The sequence below is a fragment of the Musa acuminata genome, chromosome BXJ1-9 (assembly GCF_036884655.1).
Source record: "Musa acuminata AAA Group cultivar baxijiao chromosome BXJ1-9, Cavendish_Baxijiao_AAA, whole genome shotgun sequence".
In the NCBI taxonomy this organism is placed as follows: Eukaryota; Viridiplantae; Streptophyta; class Magnoliopsida; order Zingiberales; family Musaceae; genus Musa; species Musa acuminata.
In genome coordinates this window covers 44205304-44225097 of record NC_088335.1, presented here as the reverse complement: position 1 = coordinate 44225097, position 19794 = coordinate 44205304, and the positions used below count along the sequence as shown (strand labels likewise).

Here is a 19794-nt window from a genome sequence, read left to right as displayed (position 1 = left end):
AATTATTTATCTGACGTTTCCGTGGATATTATTATTTATCTCTCAGCAACATCGAATCAGATGACGACAGGTGTCCCGGTCGCGATCACGTTTCACGTCCACGTGCGCCAAAATACTAAATCTCGACCGTCCATCCATCGATGGCGTCATCAAGCGGTCAGACATCATCAACACACCCACCGCGTGGAACACAAGTCGGAATCCACTCCCCACCAGCGGCGCCGTCGTCGTCGCGCCCCTTCCGTACCGAAACGTGTCCACTCCGACAGCCGCGAGACGTCACCGGGGTAACCCGAGATCGCCGGTCACCTATTAAACATGGGAACAAGTAAATCCCGCATCCTCCGCCGCTCTCTCCTTCCCCTCCTTTCCCTTCTGATCAAAGCCCGACCACCCATTAGCTCCAAACCTTCGCACTTGGTTCGGGAGAGTTCTTCCGGTCTTCGCCCTTTTAGATCAGTGTACCTTGTCGCGGCAGTAAAAAGTTGGAATCTTTGGTGGGTTTCTTTGCATCTTGTTCATGATTGTTGAGGAATTGTCGGTACGAGATGCAGTGATTTGGATGCTTTTGGTGCTTTCTTCTTCCTTTTTTTATGGCAGATCAAGGAAAGTTGGGATCTTGGAGATAAATCCATTGCCTTGACTTGTAGAGACTGGCTGGTGGGGTTATAGGCTGCTTCTCAGTTGTCTCAAGGCTCCATATTGGTAGCTAATCCTCCTCCTGTTGAGTGAGAAGGGCGTGAGGTTTCTGCAGCTTCGAGTCTCTCGAGTGGCTGAGGTTGTTGGAGATGGTATCAGGGGCCGACTTGACGCCTTCTTTGAGCATAATGAATGGCGGATCCACGCCTGACGCCGAGGACCTCGAAGCGCCGGAGGGACCGAGGTCGACGAGAGCCGTGAGGCCGCCCCGATCGGTGATTCGTCATTGCGCAAGCGCTGCGCGGCTGGACATCGCAGCTGAATCGGTGTGCTCTGTTCTGCTAATTACGTCCTTCAACTGTTTTATTTAATTTCTCATTGCATGAATCCTAGATTGTGGAATTTATTGGTGTGATCACTATGTAGGAGTTTAATGTTGGTGGTTTGGGCTTGACGTCTTCCTGTTCGGAGTTCTCGCCGGTGCTCCGGTCTGGAAGCTGGACTGAGATCGGTCTGAAGCAGTGCATGGAGGATGAGCACATCTGTATCGACGACTTGGTAGACCATATCGGAGAAAATGCCAATATCTCATTACCGGGAGCTTTCTATGGGGTACATCTACTATATGTTGTTATTGGTTGCAATTCAATTTCATTCTTCACTTATCATGTTCTTTAGCTAAGCTACACATACTTAAAAGTCTTGATCATTGTAGAGTCCGGATTGAGGATTTGCCTCACTTTAAGTTTCCTTTCTTTTATCAAGACTTTTTATTTATGAGATTATGGTTAAGTGTTGTCCATCGAAAAATAGAATAGTGTTTCTTCATTTTTATGAATCATATTTATAGTTCTATTTATTATGATCTTGAATTCTATCCTTGTTATTTATGGTTCTCTTAATATCTTGCTGCTTAATCTGACTTTTGTGTAGCTGATGTAACTTAATAGAATCAGTCAAACTGTCATGCATCACAGTTCGTGCATGTAATCTAGATACCAAGACAACGCATTAGGAGTGATATCACACTTTGGATCATATCATTCAAGCAATTGATTTAGAAACAATTGTTTGTCGTGAACAGGTTTTCGATGGCCATGGTGGCACAGATGCAGCAACTTTTGTCAGATCAAACATCCTGAAGTTCATAATTGAAGATGGCTACTTTCCCAGCTGCATGGAGGAAGCCATTAAGAGTGCATTCTTGAGAGCTGATTACGCCTTTGCTGACGCATGTGCTCTTGACATCACCTCAGGCACCACAGTGCTCACGGCCCTTATTTTTGGAAGGTTAGGCTTTTAATTTCAACCGCCAACTGCTCATTTAGCATTTATGGCTTTTGAAGTTTAACAAGTTAGGATAAGATGACTTCTCTGCAAATCTTTACCATTCAATGAAACAGCATGGTCTGTCTTAAGTTATACGTGACTTCCCAACTACTTCAAAGGGTTTCTTGAGCTGCCCCACTTAAGATGCTGGTTGGATTTTTGGTGAGGCCAAATTAGCTGTCATGATAGTTGACCAATGATTTCTTTCTAAATGGTTAATAAATTATTTGAATCTGCCAATTCTTTTTGTTAAATGTGGGTGAGAAACTTGGATAGAGAAAGATATATCACTATGATTACAAGAAAGCAGCCTCAGTCATATTTTTGTTGAATAATTCCAGCATTATTATGAAGCAAAACCAATAACTTTTGTGCGCCGAGTGTCAAATGATAAGTCCTACTTTTACCTGTTGACCATATGCAGCTATTATCATGTTTAGCATACTCTCTAGCTAAGTTGTAAGTTGTTGCTGATTTTATGAAGCATGACAAGTCTCATGCTGGTTAAGATTGTCTATTGACACAGGTAAACTGCACTTCAAGTTTAGTTAGGTCATGGATTCCTTCGATAAAGCAACACATATTGTGATACTTACCAATATATATTTTTGTTGTTTTCCTTTCCTTGAGATCAAATTTTCATTTAAAATACAGGACCATGTACGTTGCTAATGCTGGTGACTGCCGAGCGGTGCTAGGTAGGCGTGGCCGAGCGGTGGAACTGTCCAGAGACCACAAACCCAACTGCAGTATCGAAAAGCTCAGAATCGAGAATTTGGGAGGTGTTGTCTATGATGGGTATCTAAATGGTCAAATATCAGTAGCAAGGGCTCTTGGTGATTGGCACATGAAGGGCCCTAAAGGATCTGCATGCCCCTTGAGTGCAGAGCCAGAGCTGAAGGAGACAGAGCTCACAGAGGAAGATGAGTTCCTAATTATGGGTTGTGATGGTCTATGGGATGTGATGAGCAGCCAGTGCGCTGTCACGACAGCCAGGAAGGAGCTCATGGCTCATAACGACCCCGAAAGATGCTCACGGGAGCTAGTCCGAGAGGCACTCAAGCGAAACTCCTGTGATAATCTTACAGTTATTGTTGTTTGTTTCTCACCTGATCCACCCCCACAAATTTCAATCCAGAAGACTACAGTTCGGAGAACCATATCAGTCGAGGGACTGAACTTTCTCAAAGGAGTACTGGACAATAACGTCTGACAGAGAATAAGAAGCAAAATTGTTCCTTTCCACTTCTCTTTTCCTTCTGAATGTCTCCATCCTGTACATAATTGGGACCTCATGTATTTTGTGGCATTAGGCCTGTTTCCAGAAATAATACATCATAATGTTCATCTTTTCCCTTCCAATTTTCTATTTAAATACATGCACAAAGTATAGTGCTGCTCCTATTCACTCTGAACTTTCTGATGGCATGTCTTGGTGATGTTCAAGACTCACTCAGCACTCCTGAAAGCCAAAGGGTGCTTTTATTCTTGACCTACTTGTCATCTAGTTTCTGTGTTTTATGTGGTCCTATTGTTGGATGACTTTTGTCAAGCTCAGTGTGGGGTACAAAAAGCACTGCACTTAATGAGAATTTCAGCATCTATTGTAGGGTGAGGAAACAAAGGAGGCATCATTGTTTGGTTGTCAGGCTTCTGCCACTGAACACTTTAAAAACTCATGGAATGCATGAAGCAGTGTCCACCATTTCTTTCAATCAAGCACATGATGTTCCTTTTTCCAGCTATAATTTGTTGGCTTGCATGAAAGAGATTATGAAGGTACCAACTTAGAAAGACTTGACTATTGTTAGAGCCAAAAATAACACTAAATCCATCATGAAATGCACCTATGGAACTAAAGGAAAGCTTAGAACTCAAAACACAGCTGTTCTCTTGCCTTCTGACTATGCTCTCAGAAAATATGCAACTTAAGTTTCAATATGCAGTCAGAAGTTCTTCAAAAATGATTGTGCCAGTGCAATTGTGGGATAAGACCCACCTTTCTGATGGAAATAAAGTAATCATTGTGAGGCAAACAGTAGGCTGATGCAAGACCCATTATTGTGTGAACATCAAACAACTGTATACATTTGGAAGCATCATTCTATTTATGGATCATTACTTTGGATCTCAACATTTTGGTATGTTACTAGGTCATCATCTATTGAGATAGTGCAAGACAAGTGACAAATACTAGAGTCTCAACCACTCCACCAACATGACTGCATTTGCCAAATTCCCAAATAAAACAGGCTTGATCAATCTGATCTGAGATAGTGGTATTTAGGTTGATCAAGTCACCCATAAAATAAATAGTATCGTCTCTGACAGGCCGGGATACTAATACATTCTTCGAAAAATATTAACAGAGAGCATAAGATGCCAAAATTTCATATTTAAAACATGTTGAGTAATCAATTGTCTCATCATGCAGGAAATGTGCATTTTTCCTCACAAATATTGTACTATAAAGTATCCCAAAAGGAAGGTTTTAATTTAATTGATAGGTATAACAGTGTGGTGTGGATCATAGAAAAGCAAGATCAGTAAGCAACTTTACCATTTGTCAAGATATAAACAAAGAATGAAAAAAGTGGCTCATAGAAGAGCAAAATGATGTTTGCTTAGGGCTGTAAGCAACTTAACCATTTGTCATGATGTAAACAAAGAATGAGCAAAGTGGATGAAGTGTCCAAACCCAACAATCATAATTGAGAGTATTAGCCAAATGAATATTTAAAATCTCACCAACTAAGTGAAGAAAAGTGGCAATAGGAACTGAATTTTCTAAGTGACCTCATGAACTCAGCAATCCATTGATATTAACATAATTTATTCTATGTTAATAAAGGTGGACCAGCTGTTAAGAGGTATGCTAGCAAGTCAAGATTCCTCTCACACCTTAGGGCTTTGATAATTATCAATCAACAATGGAAGACCACTCTGAACATAATTGATCATATGGTGAACTCCTTTTCAGGCCCAAGAGGAGTAGGTAAATGTTTCCAGCTTTCATGGGGCACAAGTATCATATTTAGTATAAGAACATGGAGGATCCATTTAGGATGGCAAGAACTACTTTGGCCCCAGTAGTCTTTGATTCATAAACCCCCCCTAGCTCTCTCACTCTCTCAGGATAGAACACCAACCTATAGCTTGAGATTGCCTTCAAAATATTTTAACATCTTTTCTCAGATCATTAAGGGTTGATCAATCTAATTTAGAGCCTAATATCTGTTCAATCAACCCTGACTGAGGCATCACCTCCCAAGTGTGGGCAGCCAGGCAGGTGGTTGAGGTGTAGGGTGAGGCACATTTCATCATAGGGATGAAATTTGTAGTTCCTTGGAACCTTTGAATCATTATTTTAGTTCTTTTTGTTGATGGAAACAAGTAGTGGTGGACAAATGCAATAGAAACTGATGTCTAAAAAGGATTTTCAATTATGATTCTTCCTTTAGATGCTGCTTTCTTTCCATTCCTTAGCTCCTTTATGAGCCATTTGCTTAGGAGAAAATGTTATAGAAGTGAAGTGAAGGATATCTTTGTCAAAGAAAACAAGTGAGATTGGAGCCATAGTGTTGCACCAAATGGTTGCCACATTTATAGCTAATCCTACATTTGCATCTCAATCATTAACTTGAAGATTATATCATTGCAATCATTCCAAAGAAGAAGAAAAAGAACCCCATAAGACAACACCAAACATGGGTTACATCAATGTCATATAAACAAGTATCTAAGATGAAGTATTGCATACAGTTACAAAATTAATGTTCATTCTCTCAATAGATATTGCTTTAACATTTATAGGACAATTCTCATTTTTGTTCCTAGAACTATATTTTTTTAAAAAATGACTTTTTGTCACTAGAAAAATGCTATTTTATTGTGTTTAACCTTAAAAATTTGTTAGAGCAGTTGATGCAAATAATGTTGCCTTATGGATTCTCTATCCTCTTCATTTTAACCAAATTTATTGTTTATAACTCTTGAATTCATTTATATATATATAAAAAGTGGATATATGGAAAATTTACACCCCCATCATTTTTATTTCTGTATAAGTATTTGTCCTATGTAAATCATGTCTTTATAACAAGTTTCATTTTCCTCATGTCCAAATTGCCCCATCCTTCTATGAACTAACTTCCAATATTTTTTCTCTCTTGTAATAACTTTAATTTAAATTCTTTTTCTCTCTTGTTTTCTTTTACATAATTGAATCAATTTAAATTGGTGAAGGTCAACAGTCTCACCAGTCACACCTGCATTTGCAAACTTGAGCTCCATTAACAGCTGCACATGGACAACATAATGAAGAACTTTATTCTGCTGCAGCCCCAACCTCAAACAAGTCATGCTGATACCATTAATCTCTACAGCAACTTGGCCTCTGTGGATGTGCAGGTGTGGAGTTACTGCTTCAGCCAACCATGTTCTCACCACTTCCATGGTCCCTCCAAACTTGCTGTGTATTAGTTTGCTTTAACCACTAATATATTTACTTTATCCTCAAGCTTGGGAATCAGCTAAAGCTGACTTTGATGCCAATCTTTTGAGAAACATGACTGGCCTTCATCATGATAAATCCTTCTGGTCAACAGCACCATGATCATCTTGTGTTCAGAAAGCTAAAGGCTCTTCCTGCTGTGGATTAGTTTACTTTAACCACTAATATAATACAGTGGAAGAAGTTATCCTCAAGCTTGGGTATCAGCAAAAGTTGACTTTGATGCTAATCTTTTGAGAAACATGACTGGTCTTCATCATCATAAATCCTTCTGGTCAACATCACCATGATCATCTTGTGTTCAGAAAGCTAAAGACTCTTCTTGCCTTGAGAGAAAGAAACTGCAATATTTTATATATATGAAGGAAAACACATTGTCAATTATCCACCATGTTTAATGTACAGAAACTAACTATTTCCAAAATTATTATATATATATGAAAATAATTAAAAGATAAATAAAGTATACAAAACTGTCACTCCTATGAGATGTAAGATTAGGAGAAGATCAGTATATATAGTCATATTTTTGAAATTTAAGAACAAATATGAAATCTTTTCGATATGTTTAAAATTAATATTATGACCCTTAAGATCAAAATAAATCCTCTCACTTATCGTCTCTCCATACGCAAGGAGAGCATATTATGTCTTGATTAATCTCATATTTGATATGATCTATAATAATAATAATTATTATTATTATGATTATTATTATATAAAATTTTATTTTAAACTAAAAGAAAAAAATAAATGTTCCTCTTAATAAGAACAATGATAGCAAGCACATGCTAATCTAAAAAAATTTATATTTTTTTTTTCTTTTTTGAACAAATAGGAAAGTGAGAACAAGATTTGGAATCATAACAATTAAAATTAAAATTTGATATCCACTGAATCAGTGGATCTTGCAGTGAGTACATAATTGTGGTAATGTTTCATGCCATACAAAGAATAGCATGCACGAGAAAGCAGAAAGAAAAAGAAGGGGGGACGCCGGTAGAGCTGTGGGTCACTTGGGATTTGTGACACTCCATGTGCTCCATTGAATTCTCAGTACAACCTACAGCCAATCGAATCCAATCTTTTTTGGGTCCCGCAGAGGTCCCTTTCCGGGTACGAAACGTGACGTCGCGTTGTGTTTTCTTTTACCTTACCTATAAAGTAGAAGTAAGCCCCCAAAATTGACCCGCTGCATATCCGTCGCCTCCTCCTCTGCTGTTTACGGGAAAAGCCTTTCCGAGATTGGATCGCCACAGAGATCTCTCTGCGTCGTCGCCACGGATAGAATAGAACGGTCTCGGACCTCGTCATTTGGGGTTTGCGCCTCTCATTCAGCCCCTGTTTTGTGTTCTTGGTTTGGTTTCCCTGTTCCTGCCTTTGGTTCCGTCAAAAAAGGAGCTTCTTTTCCTGTTTCTGTTTGTGTTGGAATCTAAAGATCGTAACTTGATGGTGTTTCTACCTGGAAAGGGCGAATTTTGATGGCTTTTTCTTGAGTTTTGGTTTTTTTGTGGTGATATCGTTGCTTCCAAGAAGTCAATTAGAGAGGAAATTCGGGTAATTTATGTAGTAGAGAGAGGGTTTGAGCGTTTTCTTGGATGGCTACCATCAGCACTTTGAATAGATCCAACAGCGACAGCAGGACTTCCCTTATCTGCAATGACTCCAGAAAAGCTACCAACGAAGGTGGCGAGACGTCTCATCGCAAGGATGTGGAGGGGTTGAGCATTTCGAAGAGTCTAATGCGGGGCGTGAGCGACAAGTTTAAGAAGACAAGGAATGTTCTTGGAGCTCATAGTGGTGGTGAGAGCTCGAGGACTAATTCCTATGCATGCATGGGGCTTTCTTTGAGGGGTGGTGGGTGCCGGGTGGGGACTTGCGAAGATCTCGATTCAAATATTAAGAGGCGGTTGAGCGCCATGGACGATTGCATGCCACAGAGAATGGCTAATGGAGTAGAAGAAAGTGGGGTGGTGTGTTTCTCTTATGGTGTTTCTGAGAAATTTTGGAGAAGAAATTCCAGAAAGGAGAAGGGTTCTGTGCGATGCCCATCGACTTCACCTTCTGCTACCCCAGCTTTGCTTCCTGATGATGTGTTGGAAATGATTTTTGCTCGGCTTCCATTATCATCGATCGCGATGGCTCGTTGTGTCTGCAAGAAGTGGAGGTACCTGACTGGCACACACCATTTCATACAGATGAGAGCCGAAGGTTCTTTCGGTACTCCATGGCTGTTCCTGTTTGGCATCATGAGGGGTGGGTGTCATGCTGGTGACATTTATGCTTTGGATGCCTCTCGCGATTGCTGGCATCGGATTAGCAATGCTGTTCTAAAGGGCAGGTTCCTGTTTTCTGTTGCAAGTATTAATAGTGATATCTACGTCGTCGGTGGTTGCTCTAGCTCATCTTTGTCAATGGAAAAGAGCTCCATCAAGACACACAAAGGGGTCCTGGTTTTTAACCCTTTAAGTGGTTCATGGCGCAAAGCTGCACCTATGAGTTCGTCAAGGTCAGGACCTATTCTGGGTGTCTTTGAAGTCGGAGCCAGCTGCTGTTTATTTAAAGCTAGAACTAAGTCTCACGATCGGCCTCTGTTAAAGTCTCGAATTGGTGGAGTGTCAGATGTATATGAGGATCCTCACCGTCTCTCTGTCAGGCTACGACTTAGAGATGCATTCAATGAGGAGGATGATTCATCAGAACATAAAAGAAGATCGTCCAACTTTGTTAGAGAAAAGACAAGCGAGCAGTTCAAGTTTGCATTGATTGCAGTGGGTGGTCGTGGGCCTTGGGATGAACCTCTTGAGTCTGGGGAGATCTACAATCCTGTGACTGATAAATGGACTGAGATTGCAAGTTTGCCAGGGGAATTTGGAGTGGTTTGCTCAGGTGCCGTATGTGGCCAAATGTTTTATGTCTACTCAGAGACAGATAAACTTGCTGGCTATGATCTGACAAGAGGCTTCTGGATGACAATACAGGTCGCCCGGCCACCTCCCCGTCTTCACGAGTACTACCCGAAGCTCATTGCTTGTAGCAGCCGGTTGTTCTTGTCATGTGTGTCATGGTGTGAAAGAGATGGCCAAGTGAACAGGAGGGAGAAAGCTGTAAGGAAGCTTTGGGAGCTGGATTTCAATTTGCTGACATGGAATGAGGTCTCACAGCACCCAGATGCCCCCATGGATCGGAACGCCCTGTTTGTTGCAGATGAGAGCATGATTTACAGTGTCGAAATGTTTAGAATATTTGGACAGGTACTGGATTTCCTAACTGCTTGTCACCTTTCTGAAACTGGACTGGAGTGGAGTCGTATCACCAAGAAGCATGCCACACATGAAGTAGATGCTTCCTCATGTTTAGTAAAATCGATGCTAGTGTTGCACCTGTGAATTTCTGTCTTACTCAATCCTTTTAGTTCTTTGGTTTGTTTACAAGCAAGGTACCAGCGTGCATGTACTTTGCCCATGAAAACTAACTCGGAAGTGAAAACGGAGTATTGATGAAGCAATATACATCAGTCAACTATTCACTGTCATCTGTATGTTTAGGTTGCCTTGAAGAAAAGAAGGTATAACTTCTCTCAGTAGTCATCTGTTTTTTAATTCCTTCCACACATGTTCATTGTTTATTGAATTGCTGGGGCAAAATTTGTTTGCGATTGTAACAATTTCTTCATTGGGTTGTGAAAGTTGTATTTGGATTTGTGGATTTCTTCAAATTCAATCAAGTTGTTGAAGTATACTAGTTCAATCATTTTCTTTTGTGTTTGGCAACAGTGATGCATCACTCTGGTTGGTTTCAGTTCTACAGAAAAGGAACATATATCCAGAACTGATCTTTTGGAATTTGCCATTATCTTTACCATATATGTCCTAAGAATTTATGTTCTAAAAGAGCTTATTACAATATTAGAATGCATGACAAAGCCAATAACTTGATGTCTGTATTAGTTGTCTCTCCGATTTATTGGAATTAGATGTTTGTGATCCTGTGATAACCAATGGGCAACCTTCGCTGTTTTGTGATGTATTGTAGATAGAGTTGATGCATAGTGCTAAGATGGTCAGCTTCACAAGCTGATATGTTTCCAGTGTCATCATGCACAATATAATTAACTTTATAATGGCTACTTACTATATGGGGTGACTTTGTAGGAGATCTTTCAACAAGCTCATGATTGATTTGTTTCATCTTATATTTGGCCACAAGTAATGCTTGGATTACACAAATTGTGTGCAGGGAATCATGGATGTGTTGGCATTGATATAAGAGTGACATGGTGTCCATATAGTCTACAAGGAGTTTTGATGTTTCACCACTCATATGGATGACCTATGCATAAATCTCATCTGTTCCTTATTTTCTGATGAGAAGTGCAACAATTGACCCTAAATCTCTTAATTTTGCACATGAGACTCTCAATTGCTGTCATGATATGAGAATTCATCAAATTCTGTCAAACAACACATTTTAATAATTTATCATATTAAACACAATAGAGTATTTTCATGAATTTATATTTTCTTTGTAAAATAAAATATGAATCAGTTTATAAAATAAATATTGACATTATATCTATATATATAGAGACTAAAAATAAAAACTTAAATTGTATTTTATGTCGCTAAATTGTGGTTTCTGGCATCAATTACAACCCAATCCAAGTTAAGCTTGAGACCTATCACTTATCATTAAGTAATCTGGAATATATTATTTTTTTCCTTTGAACTATCTTTTAACCTATATATTTTAAATATCAATTCCTTTTCCCTTAAACTATCTTTTAACCTACATGTTCTGATAAGTATTAATTTATTTCAAAAGATTAAAGAACTAATAGAAATGGGAGTGTGGACCAATTAAATCCATTCCATGCATCTGCCTCACTTGGCATTACCCTCTCAAACATATCATTTGGCTTGTAATGGAATTGAAGACCTGGAGAGCATCTTCTCCATGGCTGAGCTATATTATCTGCACTGTTCTTCATATATATACATATATTTAAGGATCATCTACACTTATCAAAGGCATGTGCTTATAATTTCCATGTCAATAAGGACAAATTCAGATTCCCTTCTCCTCTGATTCATTTTTTGATCTATAATTTGTCCCTCCAAAAATTAAAAAAAAGGTCAGTGGAAAAAGTAATGCAAAACCTATATATATATATATATATATATATATATATATATATATATATATATATATATCCCTCTCTCTCTCTCTCAAGCACCAGAGTTGTGAGTCAAACATGTGAATTCCATTTCTAAGAAGACAATTCTCTCTCTAGCTGGCTTAACCAATGCTTACTGAGCAATGACTGCTGCATGTGAGATATGCAAAATATCTGTAAGCCAATCAAATTTATTTTATTAATAAATAAAATAAATTGTTTCTGTATAATATGCTTTCACTGTGTAAAAACTTGTATCGAGTTCATATAATTAAAATATAAATATCTGATGATGAATATCTTGACTAAACCAATTTTTAATACCTATGAATGACAATAATGAATTATTTTCTTTAAGATGATAGAAAAAAGAAAGAGATAACTATCCGACTTGTTTGGAAGGAGGAAATCTAAATGCCTAGCAGAAGTTCTAGGGTTAGCGATGTCGGGGGTGCAGGCTGACGTGGCCAATCCGGTCAAATCTGTCGGTGGACGGCGACCGGTGGTCAACGCATGGTTATCGCATTTCAAAGCAGTGGTTGGAACTGTGGGTGATGACATACGTATGTACGACACGTCAAAACATTCTTTTCACCTAATGTGGATTATGTTATGCTTACTTGCGTCCTCTCTCTCTCTCTCTCTCTCTCTCTCTCTCTCTCTCTCTCTCTCGCGTCTTAGAATCCAAGGATGGGTGGTGCATGCTGCCATGGAAGTCTCGTTTTGGGGACTGAGACATGTGTAAACCATGCATCAAGTTAAGCTTCCATTAACTCCGTGAAAGAAGAAGACTTGTTTGTTCTGAGTGGCAAATGCAAGTTATTGGAACCTGAAAGATGAAGTTATCTGGATCCTATCCTACCGACCAAGATTAACAGTGACACAGTACAGAGAGTATCAAAGACAGCTTCCTGAGTCCCTAAATCTCTATTGCAGATTCCCACCGACAAAAGATGGAGTAGAGGATCCAGACTTCATCTCTGAATCCAGTTCGTCGATGTCCATGCCGGAATGCTGTTCCCTTCGTGCTATCCCTCTCCCCATGTTCCTCATCATGCTGCCAACCCCAAGGAAGTCTCTGGTTAACCTATCGGATGCTCCCCGGCCAGTGGCTGATGGGTATCCCTGCAACTTGCTCTCGTTTCCACCACCGAATGAACCAGTACTGTTTCCAGTAGCGAGGGAACTCATAAGGCCTTGGAATTGGGTCTCGTCCTCTTCCTGACTTGCTGCGCTCTCTCTAACACCGTCGAATGACCTGCCGAGTCCTCTGAGTAAGGAGCTTGCAGTGCCACGACTGGACGTGGCGCCCATTTGCGCAGCCTTCTGGAGAAGTGCAGTCGCCGACATGTGCGGTGGTATTGATTCCTTGCTCATGGAGTGGTTGTACACGGAAGACATGTTTGGGTCGAGATGATTGCTCATGAGATTTCCTGCAAACAGTGTGGTTGGCTCATTGCTTCCGCTAGCATTGCCAAGTTGAGCAGGGATCAGGAGATGAGCGTTTGGGTTCATCCCAGCACTGCTGCTACCGGCCATGGCGTTCCTGTTGCTGCTGTTGGAGAAGATGCCAAGGTCGAAGATATCAAAAGCAACTGCGGCAGATGAGGAGCTGGCATGAACCTGCAGATCTTGGAGTTGCAGTAGGCCATGAGTGCTTTCATTGAAGTCTTGGTGGCCGGAGCCGCCACCAAGGTAGAACGAGCTGGCAGACGGAGGTGGACGAAATGACGGCATAGTGAGGTGATCGAATTGGGTTGCACCGCCACCGAGCCGGATTTGATCTTGCAAGGACGAGAGTTGCGAATTCACCTGAGGAAGATCTAAATTGATCCCATTGTCGCCGTATAAATGGCTGCCGATGGACATGGCCGCCGGAATCCTCGCACTCTCTTGTGCTAACGCATCACAGAAGGCTCTGTGGGTGATGAAACTATCACGCCTGCATTAATTACAATGAGTTCATTTACCTCAGAGGAATTAATCTTCAGACAAATGCTTCGTAATGATGCTAATAAAACAAGCTTAATTAACGTGAAAATAGTATTAGTCGCCAAATTAGCACTCTATAAACCATATTTTACTAAGACAAGATTGGAATCCAAAGTTTTACTATAGATCGTCAAAGTCTTTACCAATTAGATTAGCCGACACCCTCGAAATATTATGATCAATTCCGAAAAATAATAAAAACAAAATTTATGATAGATTATCAGAATCTTTGTAGACTCACATCTCCAAACGACTTGTCAGTTTTTGTTGTCTTGTATACCTCCGACGAACAAGACAACAACCATGGCATTCACCACGTGAAGGGAAGAGATAAATGGGGTTGGCGTTGGTTTCAAGGAGAAGGATGAGTGCCTTTTGTCTGAAATCTATAAGCCAATTCACGTGGGAGCAGTTCTCCTGACTGCGTTCCCGGACCTTCTTCTTCCTTGGTGCACTGGGAATCCTAAGCCCAACTGTAACTCGAGAAACCCTTTCATGCGCAGCTCTGCTGTGCGGGGGAGTGAAGTGCCACAACCATCACCGTGAATTGAATGCTAATGCGCAGATCATGGATTCGATTTGATGGCTTGGTGGGTTGATGGGCGGATACAGTACCTGGAAAAGAGGGTTCCGCAGTCGCAGCGGTACTCGCGAGTGCCGCAGGTCTTGGAGTGCGCCTTCCAGTCCGACTGCACGGCGTAGCGCTTGGAGCACTTGTCGCACTTCCACTTCTTCTCACCGTGCTTGCGGCAGTAGTGCTTCTTGATGCCGGTGAGGTCGCCGAGGGCGCGCGAGGGGTCGTGGTGGACGCACGAGGGTTCCGGGCAGGTGTACACGCGGCGGCGGACGACGTCCTTGGGGTTCTTCTGCTTCAGCTTCCATGGCAGGTTGTGGCCACGCCGGTGCAGCTGCAGGTTCTGCTCGCGTTGGAACCCTTTGTTGCACACCTCGCAGATGAATCTGTTGGTTGCAAGAAGTGATTTTGGCGACAAATTGATCACCTCCGCGTCAGGATCTGATTTTGATCAGAACTCAGAGATTATGATCAGATGGTTGATGAAATTGGGTGAAGACAAGAAGAAAGAACGGTGTGAGAGCGAACTAGGGTTCGGAAAAGATCAAAGTCCGTAGAAGGTTGGGTACTTGCTTGGATTTCCGGGGAGGGTCCTCTTCTTCTTCTGAGGAGATGCAGGTCGAGTAGCAGCTGCCGATGAACTCGACGATTGCTGTTTCTGTTGCGGATGCTGCGTGTTGGACTGATCTTCCTCTCTGAATCCAAGGAACGGTACCGACGAAGAAGCGGCTGCCATTTCCTAAAGCAAAGCAGAACAACAGCACCGCCTTCTTGGTCTTCTTCTTATCCTCAGCAAAAGCTGTTCTTTGTGGTGGCTGTAAGGATCCTGATGTGAGTCCAAATCAGAACCATAAACGAGTCATCACTACCCAATATGCGACCATGATCTCCCCTTTGTTCTTTCTCTCTCTCTCTCTCTCTCTCTCTCTCTCTATCTCTCTATATATGTATCTATTTTGCTGTGCCCAAATTATCTTCAAGCTACCCCTTCTCTAGATCTAAAAGACAATAAAAGAACCAAAGAGATGAAGAGAGAAAGACCCCAAATCTTAGTACATGAGGTGTGAATCTACACATCCATGATACAACCCTAAAGGAAAACCTCCAAACTCTACCTCTACTACAGAACAAAGAAAGCTGGCAATCCAAACAGTTGCACTCAAATCCAAATATAAAGAGAAAGGGAGAGAGAGAGAGAGAGAGAGAGAGAGAGAGAGAGAGAGAGAGAGAGAGAGAGAGAGAGAGAGAGAGGAAACAAAAACGAAGAAGAGGAGCAGACAACAGAATTAAAGCCAACCTCTTCCCTTGTGTTTGAGCTTCTGCTACTTCTTAGAGGTGGAAGAGACCAAGGAGTTGGTGTGTGATTTCTTTGGGTTGCTTGTCATACTTTTCGCTTTCTCCCTTCTGCCTCTATGATTCCTCATCAATTACCTAGAGAGAGAGAGAGAGAGAGAGAGAGAGAGGTGCTATTGATGAGGTCTCACGTAGGCAAGAGATAACAAGTTTGGTGGCTATATTCCTCTTGACATGAAGACAAAAGACAGCCTCTCATTCCAAACTTCTGAAGCCATGGTGGTAAAAGAACACAAGAACCAGTAATTAACACTCTCCCTATCTTACCACAAGTCAAAATGAGGCTTGAATGCCATGGACATTGGTCAACATATAGATGTCACATGACCATATCCTCCCTATGTTATTACTCAGACAGTACTGATTGATGGATATTCACTTTTTATACAACTAAAACATTGATTACATGATAGAATATCAAACTCACTTGTCAAAGCTTAAGAGTTCTTTTTTTTGGGGGGGGTGGGGGATGTTCACCTTTTATATAACTAAAATATTAATAACATGATAGAATCTCAAACTCACTTATCAAGGATTTTTTTTTTTTTTGGACTAAAGATTTTGATGGTTGATAGTAGAATATAAGGATCAAAGATTTGTAAAAAGCATTTATCATTTGGATAGTAAACAAGAAACTTTGTTGTATTTTCCTTATGTCTTCTTTTATATAAAAATGACTAGAAACTTGGTAAGTGTTTTTTGGACTAAAGAATTCGACGACGGTTTATAGTAGAATATAAGGATCAAATCATATCCTCACCATTTACTATTTGTCAAAAATAAAATATATCATTGGGATAGTAAATAAGAAACTTTGTTATAATGTTAGTATTTTCCTAATGTCTTATTTTATATAAAAATGACTAGAAACTTAGCACTGTAAATACTCTATCTGAACTTATATGAAGCATGAAAATCCATGATGATGGTGATGATAGCTCTAAATCAGTAATATAATCTCAGTAGCAATGTTCTAACACAGTAAATTCAAGCCTAATAAAGACCCCCAAGAGCCTAAATTGATTTAGAATCACCAGAAATAATTTGGTTGGTAGTCTTTCTAGCAAAGTTAAAGTCAAATGTCCTCAGTGCATTGGATTATATTAAATTGAATCATCTTAATTGGCAAGTGAGATTGGTTTTTCCACGGAAGATTAAGTAGATTCATGGCTTGTGATCAATAGATCACAAATGACCATAGCCTTTCTCTTCATTTGTGATCAATAGATCACAAATGAATCATCTTAAGATTAAGTATGCTAATGTTATACTTCTTGAGCCATTAGTAACCAAGTTATTACTGTTTGCTATCTTCAAAACCATCCCATAAGGCTTTGGGATTCTTATTATTCTTTCACTATAGTTATGATAATTATGAAAAGTAATCATTTAGTATTTCCATTTTTTTGCTGTTAAAACATCATATCAAAAAATTGATCAATTGTTATAGTGACTGCTAGCTTAAAAAGAAGAATCAAAATTATTCTGGTTGTGCATTGATGGATGCTAAATCATATTATCAATCTTAATTTCACTATTCAGTGTCAACTCCATCATGTCAAACTTGACTCATATGTCAATTCAACTAGCAATGGCAACTCCTTAGTCAAAGTCAACCTTTCACATTGACTATGACATTGTCCCTCCAATTCCATCTAACAATAAATCAAACCAAAATTGATTGAGGGAGTCTTTTATGTGTCACTTGATAGGAAGCTAAACCCACATAAAAGTGAGAAAGGATGCATATAGATCAGTAGTCTGGAGATGCAAGAAGAAGAACAAGAGCTTTAAAGTCCTTTACATCAAAAATTAATGAAAGTCTCTCTCTCTCTCTCTCTCTCTCTCTCTCTCTCTCAGAATAATAACACACACATTTGCTTTCCTTCTGTTTTGGCTTCTGTTCAACTCTATAGAGTAATTTGACAAAGAAGTACCTACTGAAAGAGAAAGGTCATTCATCAAAGAACATCAAAAGCATCATCAAGCATTCTAGCAGAGACCATCACAGAACAATCATGCAACACATTTTGAAGGTTGGCAATTCACAGAGAACAGAGACAGGAAAAAAAAAGGACCCCAGAACAGTCCCATCTCTTGTTTGTGTTGTGCTGATGATTGTATCCTCATGATGATGGAATCAAACAGCAGATGCAGAGGCCCACATCTAAAGTGGCTTTTTCCTGCTAAAAGCTGAGATGGATGGGTTCGGAAAACCACAACACCTTTCCACCTAAATGTTAGAAGACTGTCACCAAATCCCCAAACAGTGGATGTTCTTACTGCTTGTCTTCATAGACTTGGACTCCTCTGCCTGCTCTCTCTCTCTCTCTCTCTATGAGTTTTCATTTCAGCAGTCAGTACACTAAAATGGTACCATCTTTTTTCTGAGACAGCATCTTTGTCTGTACAAGACTCACCAACTAGCAATCATGTGAAAGATTTGTTCTTGCAGCTGTGTGAAGCCCACGGTTGTTATTTCTTGATTAGAGAGATAAGAACAAAGGATAAATGCATCAAGGTAAAGGATATATATTCTACAATCCATTTATGGTCAAGTCAAGGCCATGTATCTTAGACCACAGTCATCAATGCAGATTGCTCATGAACATTGCCAAGGGTGTGATGTACAGTGCTAATCTGTGCCTCTTAAATGGATCAACACATCACCAATGCTTGAAGGAGATCAAAGAGGTAAATTGTTTTACTTCCTTCAACACTAGAAGAACTTTTTTTGCGTCATGATTCACCACTGCCATCTAGGCCCACCCAAGATCATTTCATAGTAACTCTTTATACAATTACAAATATTTATATCAGAACAGGATATGAGTTGGAATCCTATGTGTCTCTCTCTATTTCATAGGGTGCTTAATTGATATTTATATAATATCTTTCTTTTTAATTGGCTTACATCATTCGCTTTCGGTATGGTTGACCACCAAATCAATAATGTTTATCACAATTATTTACTCTTGCACAATGATAATGATTTCGGACGACGAATCTCGAGACTACGGTAAAGTTACTTCTTTGTGATCTTAATCATGAGAGACTATGTAAATATTGGATTAGGGAGAACAAGTAACATTTCTCATGATAAATTCAAATACTGATTGGTGGATTTTTTAATGTCCAAAGCATACCTTCCCCTTTCTTTAGAGAACAAAAGTCATTCAAAAAAATAAAGGAGTTCAATGCGAGTTTTACACATCAACCATGACAAGCAGAACAACCAGGAAGACCCAAACTAAGGTGGGAAGAAGAGGAGGAGAACTGAAGCAATGGAATAATTGGTGACTTGTCTTTAGCATCTGTAGCAATGCAGTCACATATAGATTCCTGTGAGCTGGGGGATGGGGCCAAGTGTTTTAGAATGCTGAGAGTGATGTGAGGTGGCCATCGGGTTATTAGGTTTATGATCCAAACCCGATACCAAATCGGATTATGATGAATAAATCATGAGCTTTATGTGTATCTAAATTGCTTAAGTTAGATTAAAATATTCATTTATCAAGTTTAGAATTAGTGTAAGTAGTATGAGATGATTAATGATGCCATGGGACAAATGATTCATTAATTTATTATTTTAAAATCCTTTTATAGTAGTGAGACTTGATAGACATCGCATCATAAACAACAAATCGTCGGATCACACGTGATCGATAGGTGGTATGGATGGCACACTAACACCACATGGCAACACGTGCCTAACACATCGATCGCCCAAAGCCATATTGACCACATATGATCGATAAGTGAGAGGTGGTCCAGGTGGCATGCTAACACCACGTGGTAACATGTAATAAACACGTTGATCGTCCGAGACCAACAACAACCACACTTGACCCTGCATCATGTATTTATAGTCTGAATTGAGTCAGTGAAGAAGCACACACCTTGGACTTCATGAAAATAATATCATTCTCCCCATTTAGCCTAAGAATGACGTGCAATAACCCCACAGTCGTCCATAACCATGGATGTAATGACCCTCAAAGCTACTTATAAAAGGGAATCATGCATTCCTCACATATTGAAAGTTTTTTTATTATCAAAGTTTTTCGACTAGACCAAATGATTCAAACTCAAAACTAAATTGATCAGACATTTGTTAGGAATGCTCTCGATTTAATCCTGTAGGTTCGATAATTCCGTGTGATGATCGGGACTAAGACTGACATGGGAAAAGTCTTAGTTAGATCTGAACCCATTTTT

The 19794-nt window shown here is 39.9% G+C and overlaps 3 protein-coding genes across 4 annotated transcripts; 2 read left to right on the top strand and 1 right to left on the bottom strand.

Moving 5' to 3' along the window:
• Positions 1–202: 202 nt before the first annotated feature.
• On the top strand, positions 203–3330 carry LOC135593696 (probable protein phosphatase 2C 27). The gene is made up of 5 exons (XM_065083924.1): positions 203–497; positions 601–965; positions 1066–1251; positions 1724–1929; positions 2623–3330. Exons 2-5 carry the CDS (start codon positions 789–791, stop codon positions 3179–3181), a joined length of 1128 nt encoding a protein of 375 aa, XP_064939996.1. The 5' UTR covers positions 203–497; positions 601–788; the 3' UTR covers positions 3182–3330.
• A 4334-nt stretch (positions 3331–7664) lies between these two features.
• On the top strand, positions 7665–10229 carry LOC103998803 (F-box/kelch-repeat protein At5g42350). The gene has a single exon (XM_018818505.2). The coding sequence runs from the start codon at positions 8080–8082 to the stop codon at positions 9868–9870; it is 1791 nt and encodes a 596-aa protein (XP_018674050.2). The 5' UTR covers positions 7665–8079; the 3' UTR covers positions 9871–10229.
• Positions 10230–12435: 2206 nt separating this feature from the next.
• Positions 12436–15677, bottom strand: LOC135593694 (protein indeterminate-domain 5, chloroplastic-like). 2 transcript variants are annotated; one of them, XM_065083922.1, is made up of 4 exons: positions 15521–15677; positions 14797–15049; positions 14265–14664; positions 12436–13599 (listed from the first exon to the last, which is right to left on the bottom strand). In XM_065083922.1, exons 2-4 carry the CDS (start codon positions 14957–14959, stop codon positions 12585–12587), a joined length of 1578 nt encoding a protein of 525 aa, XP_064939994.1. In that variant the 5' UTR covers positions 14960–15049; positions 15521–15677; the 3' UTR covers positions 12436–12584. The 2 variants fall into 2 exon arrangements, with proteins under 2 accessions (XP_064939994.1, XP_064939995.1); XM_065083923.1 differs by having other exon boundaries at positions 14797–15038; positions 15521–15671.
• Between the last annotated feature and the right edge of the window lie 4117 nt (positions 15678–19794).